This window comes from Mixophyes fleayi, chromosome 6 (assembly GCF_038048845.1).
Source record: "Mixophyes fleayi isolate aMixFle1 chromosome 6, aMixFle1.hap1, whole genome shotgun sequence".
NCBI lineage: Eukaryota > Metazoa > Chordata > Amphibia > Anura > Limnodynastidae > Mixophyes > Mixophyes fleayi.
In genome coordinates this window covers 123,211,474-123,236,071 of record NC_134407.1, presented here as the reverse complement: position 1 = coordinate 123,236,071, position 24,598 = coordinate 123,211,474, and the positions used below count along the sequence as shown (strand labels likewise).

Sequence of the window (24,598 nt, the reverse complement as noted above, 5' to 3'; positions counted from 1 at the left end):
CACCAGTGTTATTGTTATTGTGATTTAATGTTTATGTACAGTCTGCATTCTGGAAATAAACAGACAAAAGGATTCACAAAAGGCATTGCCAGTGCAGTTATTAGAGTGCTGTCCTATATTTTATAATACACACACTGCCAGAGCAGTTATTAGAGTGCGGTCCTATACTTTATAATACACACATTGCCAGAGCAGTTATTAGAGTGCTGTCCTATACTTTATAATACACACACTGCCAAAACAGTTATTAGAGTGCTGTCCCATACTTTATAATACACACTGCCAGAGCAGTTATTAGAGTGCTGTCCTATACTTTATAATACACACACTGCCAGAGCAGTTATTAGAGTGCTGTCCTATACTTTATAATACACACACTGCCAGAGCAGTTATTAGAGTGCTGTCCTATACTTTATAATACACAATTTTTACTAATGAACACTGAAGTGATGAAATCAGAACTCACTAATTATAACACTGGTCAACACTCACTATATTGCCAATCATAATAGAGTGATTTTGAGGTACCTTTCTGGTGCTGATTCCGAATATGACATCGGATTTGCTAGATTGGCTCTAATTTTTTTAGATACTTAGTACCCTATTGAAAAGCATAAAATGCAAAAAATTTCATGTCAGGCAAATTCAACTTACAAATTGCATTGAAATTGTCTGAAATCATACAAAAGTAAAAACATGAAATGCATGATGGCATTATATTATTCTGTACGATTTTCTTTTATGTGAGTTATCAAGACAATCACGTTGGAGGCTCCAGCAATAGTCTTCCATCATGTGTCTGTCTCATCTACCTTGATACCTTTCCACTATCACCTTTATATATTTATGAAACCTTTCCCCCTTTTTCTCACTAAATTCACCAAGATTATCTGGAAATATGTGTAAGTGGCTATGGAGAAACTGTACCTTTCTATGCTCAAATCAGTACTCACATTTTTAAAGTTTGTGGGCATGTTTTCCACCAGTTGTTTATAATTGTCTGCTTTGTGGTTACCCAAGAAGTTCTTGACAACCGAGGCATAACTGAAGGTAGAAGCTTCAACACCATTCAAAAAATTCTGTGAAACTATAATCCGTGATAAATTTACGAATTTGAGGGGCATCAAAGATTCCAGCTTTTCGTTTTTCCATACTTAATCCAAGGAACGATCTACAATCGTATGTGAAGCAATCACCATCTTTGTGCAAGGCATTAACAAATTGTTTCAGTTGTCCCAACTCTATATGGAGTGGTGGGAGAATGATTTTTTTTTCCTGTCGACCAATTGACTTTAATCTTACTTGAAGCACTCTGCAATTACAAATTCATAACAATCACAGTAGAAGTATAGTACTGCTTCTTCTGGTGAGGGGGTCATATCAATATTATGAACCTTATTTTCCAAATTTAACACCTTCTTGCCATACAGGTTGTATCAGTGGAAAGTTCCAAAATATATGAATGATATTTCCCATTTCGCTGTAGTTACAGCAGCAGAATTTGGATTGGTTGGGTCACATTTTGTGTAGTCTATTGGAGGTAAGGTAGATTCTATTTAGGAGTTTAGAATGCTTTTCTGAGTGATTTAAACAATTAGACATTTGATGAGAAGTGCTGGAAATCTTTTTCCCATTGTGCATAGGTGATTGTTTTGTTTAGGCCTTCCTCCCATCTAAGCTGTGGGGGGAATGGGGGGGGGGGGTGGTAATTGGTTGTAATAATTATTGATACCAGAAAGTAATTCCTCCTTTCCCACTACTCTTGGTAAGTCTAAAAAAAACTGGCTCTGGTGGTACGTGAATGAGACCCTGGGATTTTACAATTCTGGTGACCCAATGCCTAATTTATAGGTACTTGTAAGTCAGTATTGAGTAAATGAAATTGCTTTTGGACGTCACAGAAAGGCAGAAGGGACTCTGCTGATATTAAGTTATTCAATGATCTGACCACCCCTTTGTGAACCATGAAGATCAATTTTGCCAAGGACCTTGTCGACAAGTTCAGGGCTGGTAAAATAATATCTTTATGCAAAGATATTGCATATCTCATAATTCAATGCAGAGCCATCTTAACGCATGAGCACACTGGGCAGTTGCCCAGGGGCCCCATGAGCATAGGGGCCCCATAGGCTTGCCAACTTTTCAGTATATTATTCTGGGAGATTTATTCAGAACCTTCAAACCCTCTAAATGTTTAGGTGGACTAATCCCCTTAGTATCAGCTGTTCTCTGTACATGCGGTCTTGCTGTTGCGAATACATATCTTGACCTTGACTAAAAAATGTACATGTACTAATTGTACATAAATGGATGAGTGGTTGCGTAGGTAGGGCCCCAGTGCACTGCTTTGCCCAGGGGCCTATAATGATGTTGAGATGGCCCTGATTCAATGTCTAGTTTTTTAGAGAAGAGAGAGGAAGAGACGTTGATTTGATATTGGTGCACTCATAAAGTCTCAAAAATATTTCACAAATTGGTTAAAGAGATCGAAAAACTAATGTTAAAACATAAGTTTTATTAAACAAGATTAATACTCTGGGAAATAGTAATTGTTAATGTGTTTCATTTTAGTTTTTGTTAAAAACAGCTAAATAAGTGATATGTGCAAATAAAATTGTTAAAAGAAAGGCTGTGTGTGGTTTATTCTCTGATTAATATAAATTGGTTGGTTTGGAATAAATTATTATTATTATCTTTTATTTGTTAGGCGCCACAAGGTATCCGTAGCGCCGTACACAGTTCAAACAGTGGACTATACAGGGTGAAACAGTACAGAACAATAAACAAAAATACCAATACTTCAGAAGCTCCACACAGGCTGATACAATAAGCATGGAGTAGAAGAACAGGTGAGGAGACAGGAGGGAAGACGGCCCTGCTCATGTGAGCTTACATCCTAAGGGAGGTTAGACAGAACAGGCACAACGGGAGCCAGAAGAGAGATGGGAGAGCGAGTGGAGGAGGAGAGGTGGTTAAGTGGTGAGTTTTCAGTGCACGTTTGAAGGAGCACAGAGTAGGAGAGAGACGGATGGAACGAGGGAGGTCATTCCAGTGAAGGGGGCTGCCGGGAAAAGTCCTGGATTCTGGAGTGGGAAGAGGTGATGAGAGTGGAGGAGAGGCGGCGATCATTGGCTGAGCGCAGGGAGCGGGCAATATATAGGGGGAAAAGTAATTCTAATAATATAATATAATAAAATAATAGTAATTCTATAATCTGTTTCCTTGTGAAATAATCCCCAATTGTCTATAAAGATTCCAAATGTTTTTACACTGAATATAAAATCTCCTTATTGTTACTAATGTAACTATAAATGTTACAAATAGTAACTATCTGTATAGCTATTTCATTCAGTGCTGGCAATATGCCATATATATTCCTTCAATGAATCAGTGATATGAGATATTCTCTTTATTACTGCTGTGAATGAATAAGGATTGGCTTATTGAAATAGTGCTGTATGTTAAGCATACAAATTATATTTTTCAAAGATATTGAAGCCAACAATTTAGCTTATACCCATTGCCAATCGTATATCACCCGGCTGTCTATAGAGATTATCTTATCCACCTAATGCACAGCAGTTAAAAATATGTAGTATCTCTTAGGGATAATTTTCCATTTGTTTGAAATTCTCACATCGGAGGAATGGTAGAGAAATATACTCTGCTTAATATGGATAGATAAATGAAATAATAGAGGATTTGTATTCTTGGTATTTTAGTTTTAGCAGAGCAGATCACACACAGCGAACTCCGACACACGATTCGCTGTAAAGGCTTTGTCTGGGCCATCTTCTCTAATTAACATTGTAAACTATGCTGATTGTTGCACCTTAAGTGAACTTAATGATTTAATCTAATGCTTTGAACAATAGCAACATAAAATACTACTACTATAATACTTTACTAGTGCAACATAATAATTTCTTCCTCAATGTCTAGTTTATCACACTGTGTGTTAGTTTCAAAAAGTCTTATATTGAGTTTAACAAATTTGGGAATGCTGGGCTTAAATGTTTGGGAGTCCAAAGAAGATCCTTTATCAGGGCATAAAGCTATTTCTAAATATACCCAAGGTTTGCGGTGCATTGGATGGGCCCAATCTATTTGAGTAATAATACATACTTTTTAGTATTTATCAAACTATGGGAGTTCTACTCCCCCTTCCTTTTTATTTATTTCCATACATAAGTGGTCATTATCGAGTTCAGTTTATCCACTTATTTCTTAGGTGCCAGGTATGGGATAGTGTGGTATATACTGTATACATTCATGTTGCTAACAGCATAGTTTTATATGTCCTGGAGTTTTGTCTTTAAAGAGTTTTTGAATCATGTAATCTATTTCCTGTTGGGGCCATGATATGTTAATTGACACTTAAATCTTTCCTGTCAAGTCTTGGGAGTGTCAGGCCTCTCAGAAAGGACTGAATGGAGTCTACTGAAAGTTGCATTATATTTTTATCACCCTTCAAGTTATATAATGTAGCATAATATTTAGCAAACTGATTAGTTATTTCTACTGGTTTCATAATTGTGACTTATTGATGTGTCGTGATGTGTTTAATCCTAATTTGAGTTTGGCGTGTTTTTACCTTATGGGCTAATAATCTGCCTGCTCTGCTACCTGCAGTGTAAAATACAGTGTCTAACGCTGCTTGAGTGCATGACATTAAGAGTTTCTGGAACTGACTTCTCACAGAGCTTTTAAGCATTTCCGCAGTGTGTTTTTTTTTCTCTTCTATTTCATTAAGTTGAGCTTCCAGATTAGCTTGGGTTCTGTTGACCTAGGGACTATATAACATAACTGACTTATACTTGGAAATAATGGCGATGAGGAAGATAGTTAATCACCCAGATAAAAATGTGCTTGATTGAAAATAAACAAAGGTAAAAGAGATTGGTTCTGTGCCAAGTATAAAATGTAATACATAACACAGTAAAAATTACCAAAAACAATATGCAGTTATTCTATTAACTAAAAAGTCATAATAAGCCAATAGTCCAGCCACTGAACAAGGCTCCTTTGCTTAGGAGCACAAATTAATAGTCATAACAATCTAGAGTCCAATGAAATCTCTTTTAGGGCTCTCCAAAGAAATAATTAGAGAATCCCAGAAATCCTCAGATGGTATTGCACATACGGAGAAATATTTTCCCACACTCAAAGGGAGCTGAACTCCAGTTAGAAAATCTCTGGGTGACTGACTATTTTCCTCAGCGCCATTATTGCCAAGTATTCTTCTATTTTTTAGGGTGTCAATAAGCCCTTATTGAGCTGCAGGGAGAAGTGGATAATCCTCTAAATTTTTATCATTATAGCTGTTTTTGACTGATTTTTATTTGCTTCTCCTTGAGAGCGCCGGACTAAACCCTTTAGTAGGTAATTGGTTGTTATACCTGACTTAAGTTTGTCATACGCACATCATTTTTTCTTGCTTCTAAACTACGGCATTTCTGGGCAATAAGACTGATGTACAATTTAAGTGCAAATATTACAATCAGTTATTTTATAGTCACTGTGAGAGTAATAATTCTTAGAAAGTTTATATATTTTGTTAGAGAAAAGCAAAAGAACAACAATGTTAATCAGTGGAAAGTATTTTTTATATACTCATTCCTGTATAGTTTTGTTGTTTGATATTGTTCTCTTGTTCTGTGTGCTTTTTCTATATGCTTTGTACTGGTTGGGGCACATTTCTTTGGCAAATATTGTGCATACGGGTCCCAGTGAACATTGAAGTATTTGTGCAAACTGCCATACTCCATCTGCATATTTAATCATGCTAAATCTGCAATTTCAAATTTGTCCCCAAAGTCTGATGAACTATTTACAGGTCTAGAAATGCAAGAAAAAAATATTTTTGGGTTTAAAAATAAATAAAAAGTGTCACTCTAAAGCTTCAATTCACCCATGTTACCCAGTTCGCTGTTCTTTGAACATAATTAAACAAGAGATCATTTTATGTATAGTATGTTTACCCAGTTCGCTGTTCTTTGAACATAATTAAACAAGAGATCATTTTATGTATAGTATGTTTAGTAAGCATAGGGAGCACATACATATTATAGTTCACAAGTTGTATTTTACATAGAAACTGTACAAAGAAATTGCAACTTTTTCCTTACTAGTACAAAAATACTAATTTACCAATCAAGTCATATTACTGCCATGAAAGCTCCTGCTCTACACACGGGTATACAGTTTCAGAGTGCATGATGTATGGTAAGTCACATGAAAAAAAAAAAATATTATAGTATAGAATGTAAAGCAATTTACATAGATTTTGTGGTTGTTAATAAAATTGTATTTTACATAGAAACTGTACAGTATTTCATAAATGCAGTCTTTTCGTTACTAGTATAAATACTCTAATTTAATGACTTCCATATGCCTTTGTGCTCTAGAAATCAGGTAACATTACTGCCACAGGGGGCGTCTGTTCCTCATACTTGTACAGATTCCCAGGGTACATGAAGGAAGTCTTAAAATAACTCTATTAACAAATAACAGCCACAATCCAGTTATTTTTTTTCTGAAGTTGTATATGACAGCGTTTGGGAAACAATGGATGTGCTTCCAGATATTCCAGTTTAAGACAATCCTGTTTTTTCTCCTGCTGGAAATCTTTAACTCAGAATGATTTTTTTTCTTATATTCCATCTTGACAACAAGTTTAGTTTGCTATAACTGTTGCAAATGCTAGTGAGTGGTGTCTGTTATAGACTGAGAAAACTTTTAGTGACATGAGAAGCCCAGTTTTCTGCTTCAAAGTAGGAGACACTAAACACTGATAACAAATCAATCCATCATTAGATCTGAGCCAATATAATGTAAGCATTATGCAGCTTTCACAAGGTACACATCAACCAAGAAGAATGGAGGTTAACTGGAATTGTGTAACAATCAAGGGAAGGCTCCATTGTACAAGTCTGCAATTGGTGTATCCTTAGTTTTACTCACGTCCACCAAGAGTTTAAAACACCTGTCTAAATCTGTTGTATACCCTGTATCCTTTTTGGCTGTTGTGTCAAGTGTTTACAATATTTATGGTCCATATCTGTCTCTTCTGCACTGTCACCTCTTAACATACGTCCTGTCCAGTATCTGAACTTGGTGACCCAGGCAATGCTGCACCATGCATGACTGATAATGGATGTTTCTCTGGCTCCTCCACCACATCTGGACTCTTTTTTCTCTGTCCTGTGCACTTCTGGACCAATGACTTTAATTCTCGTTTCACATTGTTGTTAAGCAGGCCATATATGACTGGGTTAATGCATGTAGAAATCATGGCAAGCAGGTGACACAATGAGAAGATAAGATTGTGGTAGCACACAGGGATTAGGTTGTGGTCCCACTCCACAATGATATTGAAAATTTGAAGTGGCAAATAGCACACTGCAAATGCTCCAAGCATGGATGCTAGCATAAGGTTAACTCTTCTCATATGACTATAGCTTCTTCCGAATAGACCCTCCCTCTGACGCAAGTGCATAGAGATACGAATGTAGCAGCCTACTATGAAACATAGTGGTATAACATATTGCAGTAGTAGCAGAGTTACTGTGTAAGCTCTCCTCTGCTCAACCGAAGTCCAGTACTCAATACATGCAGACTTGTCTGCAAGGAATCCCATTACCTTTGAAATATTTTTGTGAGGACTATCAGTCAAGTCAACAGAGTAGACCAAAGGCAGAGCTAGAAGACAGGCCAGACTCCAGACAAGTAGCACAGCTGTGTAAGCTTGAGGAACACTTGGCTTCCAACCTGTGTGGTGTAGAATAAGTTGGTGTCTCTCTAAGGCAATTAGTACTAGGATCATGACAGAAACAGTAACCGATGCACATCCAACGAAATTAGTAATCTTGCACAACCACCGACCAAAAATCCAATAATCCATAATAGTGTAAACGACTGTGAAGGGCAAGCAAAAGATGCCTACAAGAATATCAGAGAAGGCCAGGTTAGCAATGAGGATGTGTGTAACATTCCCCTTCTCCTTTCTCCGGCAGATGACATATATCAGGCAGCTGTTTCCTAGCAAGCCCAGAAATATTAACAAACTGTATGATGTCCCCAGAAAGGGGGTTATGTCAGGAGAATGTCTACATTTATTCATTATTGAATTCTGAAATAGGAGGGCAGTAGAAGACTTGTCCAAAATAATTGTATAGTTCATGTTGTCCTGCGCACTGTGTAGAAAAAAATATAATGTATTAGGTACAAATCTACAATAACATTCCTGCCGATTTACTGTTCCTTAATTGGCACAGTGATGGGATAAACTATGCAGTATCCAACTTGCTGTACATTGATTCTTTGTTTCCCAGTGCTCAATAAAGCCTGATAAATTATGTTGACCAAAGACACTAGTCCTTTAAGAATAACATCTAATTTATGTTTTGCCTTTTGACATGCATTGATTCAATTTGGACACTAAGGACATTAGTGTACCCATCACTGTGCCGCAAGCTCTATTAGTCACATCCAGCATAGGATAAAGAAAACAATCAGTTTTAAAAGACACATAAATCGGGCATATACATCTCCTTATTCAACAAGGAGCGGATGTAAAGATACGTCTGTTGATGAATACAGGTCTAGGTTCCCTCTGCTCTAACAGACAATACACTGCAGGATACGTCCAAAACATATTTGTAATATAAAGTCACAAAAGACCAAAGAGAAAAAAAAAATATTCAGTATAATGTCACGTTACTAATATAGTCAGTAATGACAAAACATTTAAAAAAAACAAAAAACTGTAAATAAGAATAAAATCAGTTTCTTTCCTCCATAAAATAAATTCATTAGTATGTTATAAATGTCTACTGTACATAAAATGCATTTTTACAGTTGTTCTGATTGCAAACACATGTTCTAGCATGCATATATGACCGTCATCACTAGTAATCTGCATTTACAACAGACTTGTAGCTAGTGCAAGTGATACGACAGAAAAACAAGTACCTTTGAGATGCCCAAAGCTTGATTCGGACTCTGCTGTGTGCTAAGCTCGAGCGCACGCAACAGCGTCCGATTCAAGCTTTGGGAATCTCAAAGGTACTTGTTTTTCTGTATATTGACTATGTGCATATGTCCAATCCCCTCCCCATTCCGCCGCTGAAATCGTAGGGTCTACTAAAGATCCTTTGTGCTCGAAGATAAACTGAACAATGCTGCGTTCTCTAGCATATGGTTTGTTTCTGGGCATGCACTTTACTCAAAAAACAGCACATATCAGCATTTACGTACCTCAATGAATCAGGCCCAGCATGTGCAATTAAGGTGCCCACACAAATCTTTAACAGCCTATTTTACTTTCTTATTGCACATATCCAAGGGGAGAGGAAAGACTGAGTGAGCAGAAGGGGTCACTTATGACAGTCTGCTGTATGTAAGTAAACTTACTAAACATCATTAATGAAAGTCTGGCTCCTCCAGCACAAATTTAATTTGTACCTATGTTTAAACTACATCTGATTTTATACAATGTGAATGGATTTTGCACATCAAAATACTGAAATCTATGACTGTAAAATTGTGCATGTTCTGACAGGAGGAACTGGGCTGACAGGAATCCTCCTCACTAAAGGTCTGGTGCAATGATACACAATGATGACAACTATCAGCAGGCCTATGTAGCTGCTTCTGATTGGCTGATTGTGTATTGACCACTTCAGCTGAAAAAACTTAAATTACGACCTGCTATATTATATGAAGTTCCTGCTGTATATATTTAAATTACTTAATTGACATTTCTATTTGGAGTACTGCAGGAAAGAAGCTATCCATTGGGTTTTAACTCCTTCACTGCTAAGGACAAGCAGAAATTGTCCTGCACTTATTCCTCTAAAGAGCTATGGATGAGTCCCACATGTTTTCTATACCTGGACTGTCTGTATTATGAGTGGAGGTCTCTTACTTCAGAATTTAGCCCTCAATAAAATCTGTAAGTACACACAATAGTTACATTTGATGTACACTTCCGAAAATGCTTTTTTTGAGCTGGATGCATCCTGAAATCCAACTAACCTATACCCATAGATACTCTTTCTTTTATTCTGTTCAGAGCAAATTTGTGTCCACTTCTAAATGAGCCCCTGAAGGTGGGCTAGGAATGCGCTTACTTATGCACACACATGTAATACCAACATTTTGCTTTGTGGGTTGAGATTACTTCAATTAGCTTCAAGAGATGGAAAAGCCACATTTAATTGGTCATTTAGGTAGTCATGTAGAGTTCGATGAGTAAGCCCAAATATGCTTCAACTTACTGCACATCCGTAGTAGAGAGAATTACGTCTCCGTCTATGAGCTCAGACATCAGAGCATGGGAAATCCCCCAATTATATCATCATTATCATCATTTATTTATATAGCGCCACTAATTCCGCAGCGCTGTACAGAGAACTCATTTACATCAGTCCCTGGCCCATTGGAGCTTACAGTCTAAATTCCCTGATATAGACACACACTTACACACAGACAGGAAGATGGACAGACAGAGAGGGAGAGACTAGGGTCACTTTTGATAGCAGCCAATTAACCTACCAGTATGTTTTTGGAGTGTGGGAGGAAACAGGAGCACCCGGAGGAAACCCACGCAAACACAGGGAGAACATACAAACTCCACACAGGCAAGGCCATGGTCGGGAATCGAACTCATGACCCCAGTGCTGTGAGGCAGAAGTGCTAACCACAATGGCCTAACCGCTAAGAGCCCATGCAATGGGAGCTCCTAACAGAGCTGGTGCTGGGCATTTCTTATGTTTTTCTATTTTATCGAGACGTGAATCTGTACTTCAAAGAGAAGATGTCATTGGTGCCAGCCTGGACCTAGGTGAGATAATAGAGGGTGAAGGAGGGCAGCAAAGGGTATCTTTTCTTTTAATTAAAGTACATTTTTAAAGTGTGTGTATTATTTTCCTTTGGTGCACTACAGGTTCCAACATGCCCTGACCACCATTAAGTGGGACCTGCAGTGCACCAAAGAACATATAAATAATACACACACTTAGAAAATGTACTTTAATTGAAAGAAAAACTACCCTACACTGGCCTCATTCACCCTCTATTATTATCAAAATTATTAATTTATTCTATTATTTTTATATAAACCCACACCCACCACTCCAGGGGTGTGGGCATAGTCATCATCATCATCATCACCATTTATTTATATAGCACCACTGATTCCGCAGCGCTGTACAGAGAACTCACTCACATCAATCCCTGCCCCGAGAGAGAGAGAGAGAGAGAGAGAGAGAGAGAGAGACTAGGGTCAATTTTGATAGCAGCCAATTAACCTACTAGTATGTTTTTGGAGTGTGGGAGGAAACCAGAGCACCCGAAGGAAACCCACGCAAACACAGGCCTAGTACAATTCAGCACATACTTGATTAATTTTGGGGGAGGTTGCATTTTGGCTGCTGGCCCAATCCCCTAAGAAATTCAGCTACATGCTGACTGGCCTATGGCTGGTTGTTACTATGGCCGAGAGAACCGGGTTTCTCTGCTATAGTGCCACCAGCCCTGGCTGGCATGGCCTAGTGCTGGTATTGGTAATTTTGGGGGACCCCACACTTTTTGTACCCCTGATTTTGCCAGTACTAGCCTAGGCTGGCAGCACTAAGATTGGTTATGCTTTTATTTTGGGAGTTGGGTGGAACATTTTTTTTATTAATTATTTTTCAGCCTTTTCTTCAACTGATTACTTCATAATATGCAATTAACAGCAACTAACTTCTTTGTTCACCTGCAAATCAGATCATATAGCTTATCATTAATTAAATGCCACCTATGTATCTAGCAGGTATGGGATATCTTATCCGGAAAACCGTTATCCTGAAGGTCAGAAATAAAAAAAATGATTGCTGCATTTCTGAGATTTTGTCAGACACAGACCTTGGGACACCAAGGTTGTCTTCTTGTAATTGAAGACAATTTATTGAGGAGGGGGAATGCTAGTGGAGTGTGGAGAAACAGGAGGAATTTTAAAAAGAGCTTTATGGAAAAAAAATCTTACAGACAGCCCCAGGACATAAGAATTCCAGATAGCAGATGTTATACTTGTTCTGCAGGGTTTCCATCTTCATTAGACTGGACTTATGTAGCCATTTAATTAAGTCTGGCTCACACTACTGCTTCACATACTCTACATCATTTGTTTTTAATTTACAAGAGCAAGTAGCTTTGGTTGTAGCCTTTAATGATTGTGAATCACTGAATCTCTTTCCAGTTGATGTCATAATGTGTACTCAAAACCTGTCTATTCCATATTCTACTAACTTGAAGAAGAGCACTACAACAAAACACCGAAAACCTATAAAAGTATAGAGTAATGACATTACATAGGCAACCACATAGTGACTGGGATACCAGAGAGAGCTACTTCTGGGTCCAAGATTCCAGCTGTGACCTCTATATGCTAAGCCCTGACAGGGCAAACATGAGGGTTATAAATGAACCAATGGGTGAACAGGTAAGGGAGTGCAGACAGAAGAAGGGTACGATTTCTGATTGCCCTCAGAAAGCTGGGGGGAGGGGTGAAAAAGGTGCATGAATGAAGTAGGTGTTATACATTTAAGGATCCACTTAGGATTTAGGATTAGAAGCAAATGCAGCTAAATGTTTCTACCTAGACAAGCCAGTGCACAGACTGCAAATTCAATTATTTTCATACAGTCTGCTTTTAGCACAGTAAAGGGCAGAATCATTTTACACTGTACCTCTCTAATCAGGTGGGGATAATTTATTTTTAAGTAGCTGAATTGTCTTTACTTTTCTGGTGGTTTTGTGACCTCTCCCGTTCTCCTCCTCAGAATTATACACATGGACCTTATTTAGATTTGAATGCAGAGCCGTTAATGTGCAAGAGTAGTACAGTAAGAGTATGCAGGCACAAGTTAAGCATGACCTTTTTGAGATGTATCATGTTTTGAGTTACACATATCTTAAAATATGTTAGCTGTAAAATTTTATTCATAAAGTGGGTACCAGTTTTGGAATGAGGATGATGATTGTAACATCTTTGCTCAGGACGCATACGGAAAGTTGATTTAAGGTTGCACATATTATAAGATGAGTGCAACTCAAAATATAGGTGTTATACAAGTGTGAAAAAGCATCTTTACTCATACACAAAAGAGGCCTCTTTATGTTTAACTGTATAACAGGTACTATTGTTAAGCCTTTTACATGATTATTCTTAATTTACTTTAATAATATTATTTGACTTGACAAGGTTTATTTTTGTGTTTTGTCATGTGTTACCACAGCGATATACAGTTAAACAAAACAGTGACTTGAATAACTTTTTGATAAATAAGCTCATACATGTGAATTATTTTATGTCACTTACCAAAAATATGTCTGCACAGATTACTTTATGTAGTTGAAACAACAACAAAAATTCAAGACCGTATCTCGGCACAAATCTTCTTCTAGGTGAGCTATGACGCAATTGCCAATGGCTAAACTACTTCACAGACAATTAGTCAATTACATTTCCAGGTTATTGAAAGTATTGGTAAACTTAGATGAGGAGGTGACAGATTGTGTAGACTGAAATAGTAAGAGGATTTTTTTGGTATGAGTCTGATTCTGAGGGGAAAGCAAAAGTAAGCGTAACTTGTGAGTGAAATAGTAGCATGGAAGTGTGTGCATATGTATGTCATATTCAGAGATGAAGATGCACCCAGGTCTGAATAAGTAGCAGATGCTTCTTGACAAGAGACACACCCCTCAGATACTTACATCCAACTTGTGAACATGTACACACGCCTGGCGCTACCATTAGACAACTTTAGGAAGCTGTCTATGTTGCGTGCTTTGGGGGATGTAAATCTTGCAGATTAAAGGCTTTGGTCTATCAACTTTTCTGGTGCTTATAGTACCCTGAATTCCCCAGCAATGACTTGAAAGCGTGCCAATGTATCATCACACTTATATGGTCCTGCTGTGCCTGTAATTATGGAATCATCCAGGTAATGGCACATGCCCCTATTACCTGATTCAGACTTCAGCACCTATTCCAGGAATGCTTCAAACAATTTGCCTTATATGGCATAGCCCATGGGATGGCATCTGTCTACAAAGTAATGCCTCTATGTCGGCCTTTGCCATTAATGTTCCTTTTCCACAGTCCTTCTGAATGCCCCAATCCTTTTTCTTCACTACACCCTTTAGGTGATATTCTCAAACTTGGTATTGAAGACTGTCAAAAGGTTCTGCCGTTTTTCATAAAAACACTCCTTTCTCTTGTACTACTTCTCTGTGTTCCAGTGCTGAACGCAATTCTTCTTTCTACTAGGGGAACTCAGTTTCCCAACAAGTATAATAACTCTTTGAGCATATCCAACCTTAAGCTGCACCATATCCTTACTACAATAGAGCCCGAGCCATGGCACCTTCTTTTCTTTTCCACCAGTACTGACGTTGGGGCATGTACCCTTAGGACCTCTGTGTCACGGGCACTAGGAGTTCTGCCCAGGATTCACCAGTTGATAATGCTTACCAGAGGGGCGGGGTTTACACAGCGGTCCACTGGGCAGTAGGGTGAAGAGTAGGAACGTATATTACAGCAGATGGAGAGAGAATGCCAATGGAATAGATGAGAGGCAGTGACTTGCAGCTATACTGGTAGGAGAGTCAGCGACTTGCAGCTGTACTAGTAGGAGAGTAGAGTGGACGTGAACAGGTGAAGGAAAGTAACGGGAGAGTCAGTGGTCTGCGGATAGCAAGTTGTACCACTGCTGTGAAAGGAAGACTTGTCCAGGTGCAGGTAGGTAGCGGGAGAGTCAGTGGCCTGCGTATAGCAAGTTGTACCACTGCTGTGATGAGAAGACTTGTCCAGGTGCAGGTAGGTAGCGGGAGAGTCAGTGGTCTGCGTATAGCAAGTTGTACCCCTGCTGTGAAGGGAAGACTTGTCCAGGTGCAGGTAGGTAGCGGGAGAGTCAGTGGTCTGCGTATAGCAAGTTGTACCACTGCTGTGAAGGGAAGACTTGTCCAGGTGTAGATAGGTAGCGGGAGAGTCAGTGGTCTGCGTATAGCAAGTTGTACCACTGCTGTGATGAGGTGAGGACTTGTCCAGGTGTGGATAAGTGGAGGAGTGATAAGAGTCTATAACTGTATAAATACAATTGGAGAGTAGAGGATCTAGTCCCAAACAGATATGCAGCGTCACAGCTAATAGTCTATAGCGGGTATGTATACCGCTGCTAAGTAGAGAGGCTTGTCCAAAGCGGATATGCAGGATAACAACTGATAGTCAATAACAAGTATGCATATCGCTGTTGAGTAGAGAAGCTTGTTCAAACAGATATGCAGCGTAACGGCTAATAGTCTATAGCGGGTATGTATACCGCTGCTGAGTAGAGAGGCTTGTCCAAAGCGGATATGCAGGATAACAACTGATAGTCAATAACAAGTATGCATATCGCTGCTGAGTAGAGAAGCTTGTTCAAACAGATATGCAGCGTAACGGCTAATAGTCTATAGCGGGTATGGATACCGCTGCTGAGTAGAGAAGCTTGTCCAAAGCGGATATGCAGGATAACAGCTGATAGTCAATAACAATAAGCTGCACCATATCCTTACTACAATAGAGCCCGAGCCATGGCACCTTCTTTTCTTTTCCACCAGTACTGACGTTGGGGCATGTACCCTTAGGACCTCTGTGTCACGGGCACTAGGAGTTCTGCCCAGGATTCACCAGTTGATAATGCTTACCAGAGGGACGGGGTTTACACAGCGGTCCTCTGGGCAGTAGGGTGAAGAGTAGGAACGTATATAACAGCAGATGGAGAGAGAATGCCAATGGAATAGATGAGAGGCAGTGACTTGCAGCTATACTGGTAGGAGAGTCAGCGACTTGCAGCTGTACTAGTAGGAGAGTAGAGTGGACGTGAACAGGTGAAGGAAGGTAATGGGAGAGTCAGTGGTCTGCGGATAGCAAGTTGTACCACTGCTGTGAAGGGAAGACTTGTCCAGGTGCAGGTAGGTAGCGGGAGAGTCAGTGGCCTGCGTATAGCAAGTTGTACCACTGCTGTGATGAGAAGACTTGTCCAGGTGCAGGTAGGTAGCGGGAGAGTCAGTGGTCTGCGTATAGCAAGTTGTACCCCTGCTGTGAAGGGAAGACTTGTCCAGGTGCAGGTAGGTAGCGGGAGAGTCAGTGGTCTGCGTATAGCAAGTTGTACCACTGCTGTGAAGGGAAGACTTGTCCAGGTGGAGATAGGTAGCGGGAGAGTCAGTGGTCTGCGTATAGCAAGTTGTACCACTGCTGTGATGAGGTGAGGACTTGTCCAGGTGCGGATAAGTGGAGGAGTGATAAGAGTCTATAACTGTATAAATACAATTGGAGAGCAGAGGATCTAGTCCCAAACAGATATGCAGCGTCACAGCTAATAGTCTATAGCGGGTATGTATACCACTGCTGAGTAGAGAGACTTGTCCAAAGCGGATATGCAGGATAACAACTGATAGTCAATAACAAGTATGCATATCGCTGTTGAGTAGAGAAGCTTGTTCAAACAGATATGCAGCGTAACAGCTAATAGTCTATAGCGGGTATGGATACCGCTGCTGAGTAGAGAAGCTTGTCCAAAGCGGATATGCAGGATAACAGCTGATAGTCAATAACAAGTATGCATACCGCTGCTGAGTAGAGAAGCTTGTCCAACGAGGATATGCAGGCACAGCAGGAGAGCTGAGAGACTGTAGCGGGTATGGGAACCGCAGGTGAGCAGAGCAGGTAATCCATCAGACAGCTGAAGACACGAGCAGGACACAGGAGTCAGTAGCGGGTATGGCAACCGCCGATGAGCAGAGCAGGAAATCCAGCAGACAGCTGAAGACACGAGCAGGACACAGGAGTCAGTAGCGGGTATGGGAACCACTGATGAGCAGAGCAGGTAATACAGCAGGAAACTGAAGATACGAGCAGGACACAGGAGACACCTTCAGAGACTCACAGGGAATGAGACTCAAGATCAGGCAACGATACCATGGCCACAGGTGCCTTAAATAGAGAGAGGTGATTGATCCACCAATTAGGTTAAAAGCAAGGTCATAAGAGTTCATGGATGCTGCGCATGCGCAGTCCATCAAGATGGCGGACGGCCGCGGCTCAGGACAGGCGCCGGCAGGAAGGATAGAGAACCACGCACCAGTGCAGAGGCACTCACGGTCCGGTGAGTGACACTCTGGCTTGTGCTTTAAATCTGCCTGGTATTCGATTAAGGTGTATTTATATTCTTGTGTATTGTATAATAATAAAAGTACAATTGTACTTGATAACTGCTTTGCCTGAGTGATTGGTCAACCCCTAGACGATACTGGGTATACTTCCCTGGCATAGTAAAGCACACTTGGGGAGCCAGCCAGTGTGAAGTGGGTATATATCTGGGTCAGATAAACCTGGTATCTTCACACCTGCCAGCTTCCTTCAAATCTACAGCCATTTTCTCTTTCCAGTACCTGCCTAGTGTGATAAAATATCACACCTATAAAGACAAAATAGATATGAACTGAAAGCAGCTGTTACCTCCGCATATTTTGCTGGAAGGAGGTAGAGGTGAGTGCACCTTTTTCCTATATGGCCCTCCAGCACTGGACGTGATGCTGTTTGCATCCCCTTTTTCCTCTCCCTTTCCTTAGCCACCTATGCCAGCACTTCCTGAAGTCCTGTGGTATCTTTTCTTTTATCCATTCAGGAGAAATCTTGCAGTACCTCCTCCTGAACCAATCACACTTCCCCTACTAGCAGAGCAGCACTGGGATTTATGACAGTCTCCTTACTGCCAGGGTCGGACTGGCCCAGCGGACTACTGGTTAAACCACCGGTAGGCCCGGCTACCGTACGGCCACACCCCCTTTCACCAGAGGGCGGAGCTTACCTGGAGGCCCCTTACATCGTCCCCGCTGCGTCGCCCCTGCTCAATTGGGCAAGGATTAGGAGACGTAGGTGACGTCAGAGGAACGTGCAGGAGAAACTTCCTTCCACTCAGCGACAGAGGGAACTGTGAGTGAACAAGCCGGCGGTCCGGATTCGGACATTTACATCTTCCTACATGCCCATTTTTCTCTGAGTGGGGGTAAGAGTCCACCTTCACTAAGGGATCCTGTTTTTAGATTTTATATGTTTTATCGGGGCTGATGCCCAATGCTCTAATAAATGTATTGACGTTTTTACATATGAGCAATTTTTTTCTTTCTTTATGGAAACGGAGTATATCTTGACTTCAGAAGAGTGAAAGTGATTATCACAGTAGACTCTTTTGTCTATTTTCTACGTGTAAGTGTATACTTTTAAGGCATATAGAGCATACGTGGTGCTGCATGGTATACGTAATTATCCACGGGTGAATAAAGGTACATTGAATAATAAGGCACATATGCTCGGTACAAGCTACACTAAGATATTTTTTTGGATGTTTTTTTCCCTTTATATGGAGATAATCTGAAACCGATTGATGTGAAAATCCTGAGGATTTGAACTGTATACATAAAACATCATTGAGAGCGGACCGTCATTGGAACTGTATCGTTGGAACAAGTGTTCATTTTGAACTTTTCCGGGACTTTTTGGTTTTGTTGTATGTAAATATCAATAGCGCCATCTGATTCCTTTCCATTTTACATTGCTAATATTTTCTGCACAAAGGGGGTTTGTGCTGTTAGGAATAAGAGGCTGCATTTGGTTATAATGCGCAGGAGCTTCCAAATATTTTTGTTTTTATTAATTATTTAATGCTAGGAATGGTCGTGGGAAATGGATGTATTAAACGTAAATGCTAATAATTTATTGCTGGGACTGTTTGGAGGGAGGGTAATAGGTTTATTTATTAAATGGGAATACTATTAATTTAATGTTAGGGTTGGTTGGAGGGAAATAGATCTATTCATCAAATGTGAGCACTATTACTTTAATGTTGAGGCTGGAGAGAGGCCTAATTATTAAATGTGGGTGCTGTTTATTTAATGGCAGGGATGGTTGACGCTTCTAAATGTACCCATTATTTTTTACAAATAGGTCCCTCAACATTCCAGGATCCAGACAAGCCACAACTAAAGAAACCAGTAGCCACAGGTGGTAAAAGTGACAACAACAGGTAGGACAGTCTGTTAAATGATCTGAGTTTAGTGCAGGCTTGGCTAACTTGTGGTACTCCAGGTGTTGTGAAACTATAAATCCTAGCATACCCCTCCAGCAATAGGCTGCTATATATTGGTAAAGCATGCTGGGGCTTGTAGTTTCACAACACCTGGAGTGCCACAGGTTAGCCAATCCTGTTCTAGTGGGACAATCCTGTTTTTTGGTGACTGTTCTGCCCAATCTAAGGGGCAGGTCAACACTGTGTATTCTTTATACACACAGTACATTATTTATATACTGCACTAAGGTGCTAGCTGTCCTTCGTGGACTAACCACTCCCCCTCTAGTGTCTGGCCCCGCCTCTATGATGGCTGACCACACCCCCTTTGGTGGGCCCCTAGTGTTGCATTCCCCGGTGGGCCCTTCATGCCCCAGTCCGACACTGCTTACTGCAGTCATAATTTGCCATCAGATTCTTATTAGGTTCTTTGTCGCTCACCTTATGTCCTTTTGGGTGAATTGGCAAACAGGAGCCGGTGTGATAAAAGTAACATTTATGCAGAATAACAGTGTACAGGTGCCATTTGATATAATGATGGGCAACAGACAATGTCAGCATATTTTCTAATTCTATATGCATGAATGGACATGCATACGAGGGGAGAACTTATTTTGTAATATAACCACCTAGTATAACAACCACACTGACTATTTTTCATAACTGTATCTCAAAATTTGGGGTATTCCATTCCATTAGAAAAAGGAGACATTTTGTCCTGATTATCATGATAAATGGTTGAGCTTAGGTGATAGTTTAACAGAAAAGCAGACACAACATCTGATCGGATTCAGTGTTTGGATATGTATATTTGCCAGTGTAATAACAGGTTTTCTTCCAAGGCAGCAATATCTCTGCTATCATGCAATGAGTGATTTTTCTAATTTGATTGTTGACATTCTAATCTGTTTGCGTTAATTGTATTATCCTTTTATCATCAGGCAGTACATGTTCCATGCAATGTAGTGTTCAGTACAAGATAATAGATTAACATTGCACCAGTTGCATGTGAAAACACAATCCTGGATGTCAACTAGATGACTCATGTAACAATCTCCCTTCAAACTAACAAATGATATAATTATACTATTATAGCGGAAAAGCTTCCTCTGAACTCTTAATAAATAAGAGTAAATATTTTGAAGTATTCACAAATGATAATGAAAGGGGTTTTGTACCAAGACAGTGTTCCGTATAGTTTAAATTATATTTAATCTAGAAGCAGCAATTTTCTATCAGTAGTATCCTTAACTGGCTTCAAGCTCGTGTTCTTTGGTTTTAAATATAGGGAAATGTCCTGTAATCAGTTAGAACAAAACAAATAAAAACAAAACAAAACACTGTAATGTTTTAATGTCTTTCCAGGCCATCTATTACTGAACAGTTTATTTTTTCCTGTAACATGACATGGCTTTTGTGCATTTTTTTCTAACTCTTTTTGCAACAATATGGCATATTTTGTGAAAAAGCATATGTTACTTAAGACGTAAGTCCATTAGTGCAATTTTAATAAATGATGTAGTCACATGGGAATACCTCAAAATTAATTCATTTATTTTTCTTAAATATATTTCTCGACATTTTCTCATTTTTTTATTTCTTTTTTTAGAACTGAAAGCCCAAGTCAGGGCTTACAGTTCAAATTCGCAGTCGACAACTGGCAAGTCAGGTCACACATGCCCTGATCCACAAAGGCTAATGGTTAATTGTGGAGATAGGTGGCCATGTCGCCACATTTTACTAAAAAGACCCAAGAGACTTTTATACATGATCATATACAATACAAGGACTAGACAAGAACACATGACCTTATTTTAAGATGTGTAGTTATCTAAGTTCTCCTCTCCTCTTACTCCCTCTTCACCCCTTCCCTCTGCACATGGTGCAGAGGGGAGACTCAGCTCAGCAGCCTTAATAGGAATATTTTAAAGGAATAAAAATGCAGGTAGCCCAGTGACCTAGCCCAAAGTAGCCAATAATGGGACATACCCAGGGGGCAGATGCCCCCCTTCCCCCCAATCGCTGGTCATGGGTTCAGTTCCAACAAAATCACTACCTGTGTGGAGTCTGTATGTTCTCCCCATGTTTGCATGGGCTTCCTCCTGGTGTTCCAGCTATCGCCCACAGTCCAAAAGCATACTGTCAAGCCAACTGGCTGCTGACAAAAATGGACCCTAGTGTTGTAGAGAATTTAGACTATAATCTAAATTCTAAATCTAGCTATATTATTTTCCTTACGTTAAGGTGGCAGTTGCAATACAAGTATACTTTAAAGCCAATTGGACTGACTAGCCTTCTAGAGTGAAAATGTCAAAACAAACAAATAAAACATTTGACCATTATGCTGTCCACAAACTTTGCTATTGGCAATATTTGTAAATGATCAATGCCCGAGTCCATAAATATGGTCTGAGCCATTCTTTTACACCAGTGGGCAGACAATATAATTGCACCTTTATTCTTTATTATCTGAACTAGAATACTATAATAGAAAAAATACATATTTTTATAGTAGGACCAGGATAGTTCAAGAAACACAATATAGATAGAAAGCCAACTGTTTATCATTAAATACTTAAAAAACAAACTTAAATTACTATTTTTATTTATTTTAATCAAACCAGAACATAACAATGTACTAACTTATGGCACCAAATAATGGCATGCGACTTAATCTGACATAGTTGGTGGCTGGTGGGCGGTGCAAATAGATAACGGGTAACAACGGTAATGAAACTGGTAACACTGGTTGTGCATCTGACGTCACTGAGTGGAATGTTACTGGATGCAAAATTAAAATGCCAAAGTTATGTGCTTGAAAAAGAATAAGACAAATAAAAAATATTGTTCATAGATATATTAATCAGTCATTTTGGTGCCCTGTAAAATTGGGCACCTTGGACTGTTGCCCAATCAGACCATAACTTGGGTGGCAGTCTGTGGAAGAGTGCAGACAGGGTGTGTGTAGCGATGTAATCTGTTCACCTTTGTCACACAGATAATCGAACCATATCTGCTTAATAGATATGAATCAGTTTAATTTTTAGCAATTGGGATTACAATCATACAGTGCCAAAAAGTAGGTTTTACATTTCCACATATATAATAATCACTGCAAACTCACAAAAACAGCACTGTCATGGATTCGATGCAGTGCAATGACTGCATAAGAAAGGTGCTTAAAATGATGTTGTGCTTGTTTTAATTTGTTGGACTAGTCATAACTTCCCTCCAAATCATCCACTTATGTCTTTAAAAAATTGATTATGTCATCAACTACCACTGTTTTGATGCATCCTACAGGTCCTGCAAGTGGGGCTGAGAATTGACATTCATAACAAAAGACAAATTATGCAAGAAATATTATTATTCTGTTTGCCGTTTATTAATATCATTCCCTTTGTAAATATAGCCCTACATCCAGCTGAAATATGTGTGTGTGAATACATGGCAGATATCAATGTTCTACAAGAACATTATACATTATATGTACATGGTGTTGTCCGAGAGCTATGGCTATATGAACTGTTGGCAAAATAAATCCAAAAAGGCTTGTTACAGGCTGATGTCTTATTAACCTGAACATGGTAACACTGCACATACATTAAATTAAAAAAATAATAATTGTAGCATAAGAAAAAAAGTTTACTTTTAATCATAAGTTCAATGTGCATAGAAATAAAATTTTAAAATAATGTTCACTACAAACTCATTACAGCCCCACTGCATTTTAGAGTTAAATATATAAGTTTTATTTATGTACTGTAGCATTCATGCCTCTTACCTTGTAGATTGACCAGTCTACAGATTCAGGAGACAGAAAACTGGTGCAAGTCCTGTGAGATTGCTGACTCCCTGGTTCTGTGTTTGTTTATACAGAAAAAGTGGGCGTAGAGCTATCAAAACCTATGTCTCTCTATCTTATTTTCACAGTAGCACAGCACTCTCTGTTGGTGGAGACAGCAGTTTCTCTATGGCTGTCAGTTCTGCCTATGATATGTCAGAAGTATATGCAGGTGTGTGCAAGCATTCAGAGGACACAGTTTAAACCTCCTCTGCTAATTTACTGGATGATCTGAGGGTGGGTGGCAGGTAGTGCCTATCACCAATTTCCAAGCAGGTGTATGCACAATATTGATCTACAGGGTGAATGTATAGAATTTTCGATACAAAGTACAAATAAACAAAGAATGTTAACCCAATAAGTCCCTTATCAAATATACCACTTGTATTAGTTTTCTGTGTGCAGCACTTACTTTATGCATACATTTTCCAGACACTTTGTAGTGGGAATGAGATGTGACTGCAAAGCATTTAATTTTTAATTTGCTGAACAAATATTAGGACATTATAGAAAACTAAATGAGTTATAAATAATTATAATTAATATTTGTGTTATTGCTCATTGATATACAGTATGGGCCCGATTCATTAGGGCACGCATTGTGAGAGCAACTTACATCCCATATTCTACGCACGTATTTATGAGGTGCGCACTCCTGAATGCATCAAAGCACAGAACTCATGAAACATAGCTAGATGAGTTAGGTTGCAAGCCGTTTAAGTCACATAAATTTGGCGCAGCATATTACTGCGTCTGACTACGCAAATGTAGTTTTTCCGGCTGTATGGCTCTCGTACTTTAGAGTATGCTAGACATTGATATTGTTATAACTAGGGATGACAGGAGTGTTCTTAGGAGCGGATTTTGCATCACCTATTTTATTTGAATCACACAATGTATTACAGATCCTTCATGTAGGTGACCAATAATGTGTGTTGTATTTACAGGTTTCTTTGAGACATCACAGGTCCCAGCATGTCCTTGCAGCCATGAAGTATACTTCTGTTTGGTACTAGTGCTACTTCATCATCATCAACATTTATTTATACGAGCAGATTTCGTAATGCTTAATGGCAACCTGGCACCTATAGTGCACCAGGAACAAAATACTTTAATTGACTATAATTATTATTACCCCACACACACGGCTCAGAGGTGTGGGAAGGGCCATAGTGCTTTACCCCTGGGGGGTGAAGGGCCACATTTCCTTAGGGAATGGAGCTCAGTGCTGAGAACTCTGGGGTTGGTTGCTATTATGGCAGAGGGACCCCATGCTGCGGGAGGCAAAGTCTATTGCTGGTAATAGTGACATTTTATGCTAGTTCCTGTCTAGTCTGGCAGCACTACAATTGTTTCAGCTGTTTTTATAGTGCCATATTTGTTTTTTGTTACTTTGTCTGTAAAAATGTAATGATTTATGGCAATATTGTTATTGGATCTCATATGATGATAATGGGAGAGGGGGAGAGGGAGAAAGTCAAGCAATTACCTCATTCATTACAGTACTGGGGAATGATGTCATTTTTTTGTCCTGCTACCCTCATCACAAACTTCCTTATGTCTAAAAATGTCTGGGAGTTAATATCCAGTAGAATGA

The 24,598-nt window shown here is 39.4% G+C and overlaps 1 protein-coding gene across 1 annotated transcript; it reads right to left on the bottom strand.

Moving 5' to 3' along the window:
- Positions 1 to 6,044: 6,044 nt before the first annotated feature.
- Positions 6,045 to 23,009, bottom strand: LOC142160375 (neuropeptide Y receptor type 4-2-like). The gene is made up of 2 exons (XM_075215282.1): positions 22,942 to 23,009; positions 6,045 to 8,195 (listed from the first exon to the last, which is right to left on the bottom strand). The coding sequence occupies exon 2, from the start codon at positions 8,180 to 8,182 to the stop codon at positions 7,085 to 7,087; it is 1,098 nt and encodes a 365-aa protein (XP_075071383.1). The 5' UTR covers positions 8,183 to 8,195; positions 22,942 to 23,009; the 3' UTR covers positions 6,045 to 7,084.
- Between the last annotated feature and the right edge of the window lie 1,589 nt (positions 23,010 to 24,598).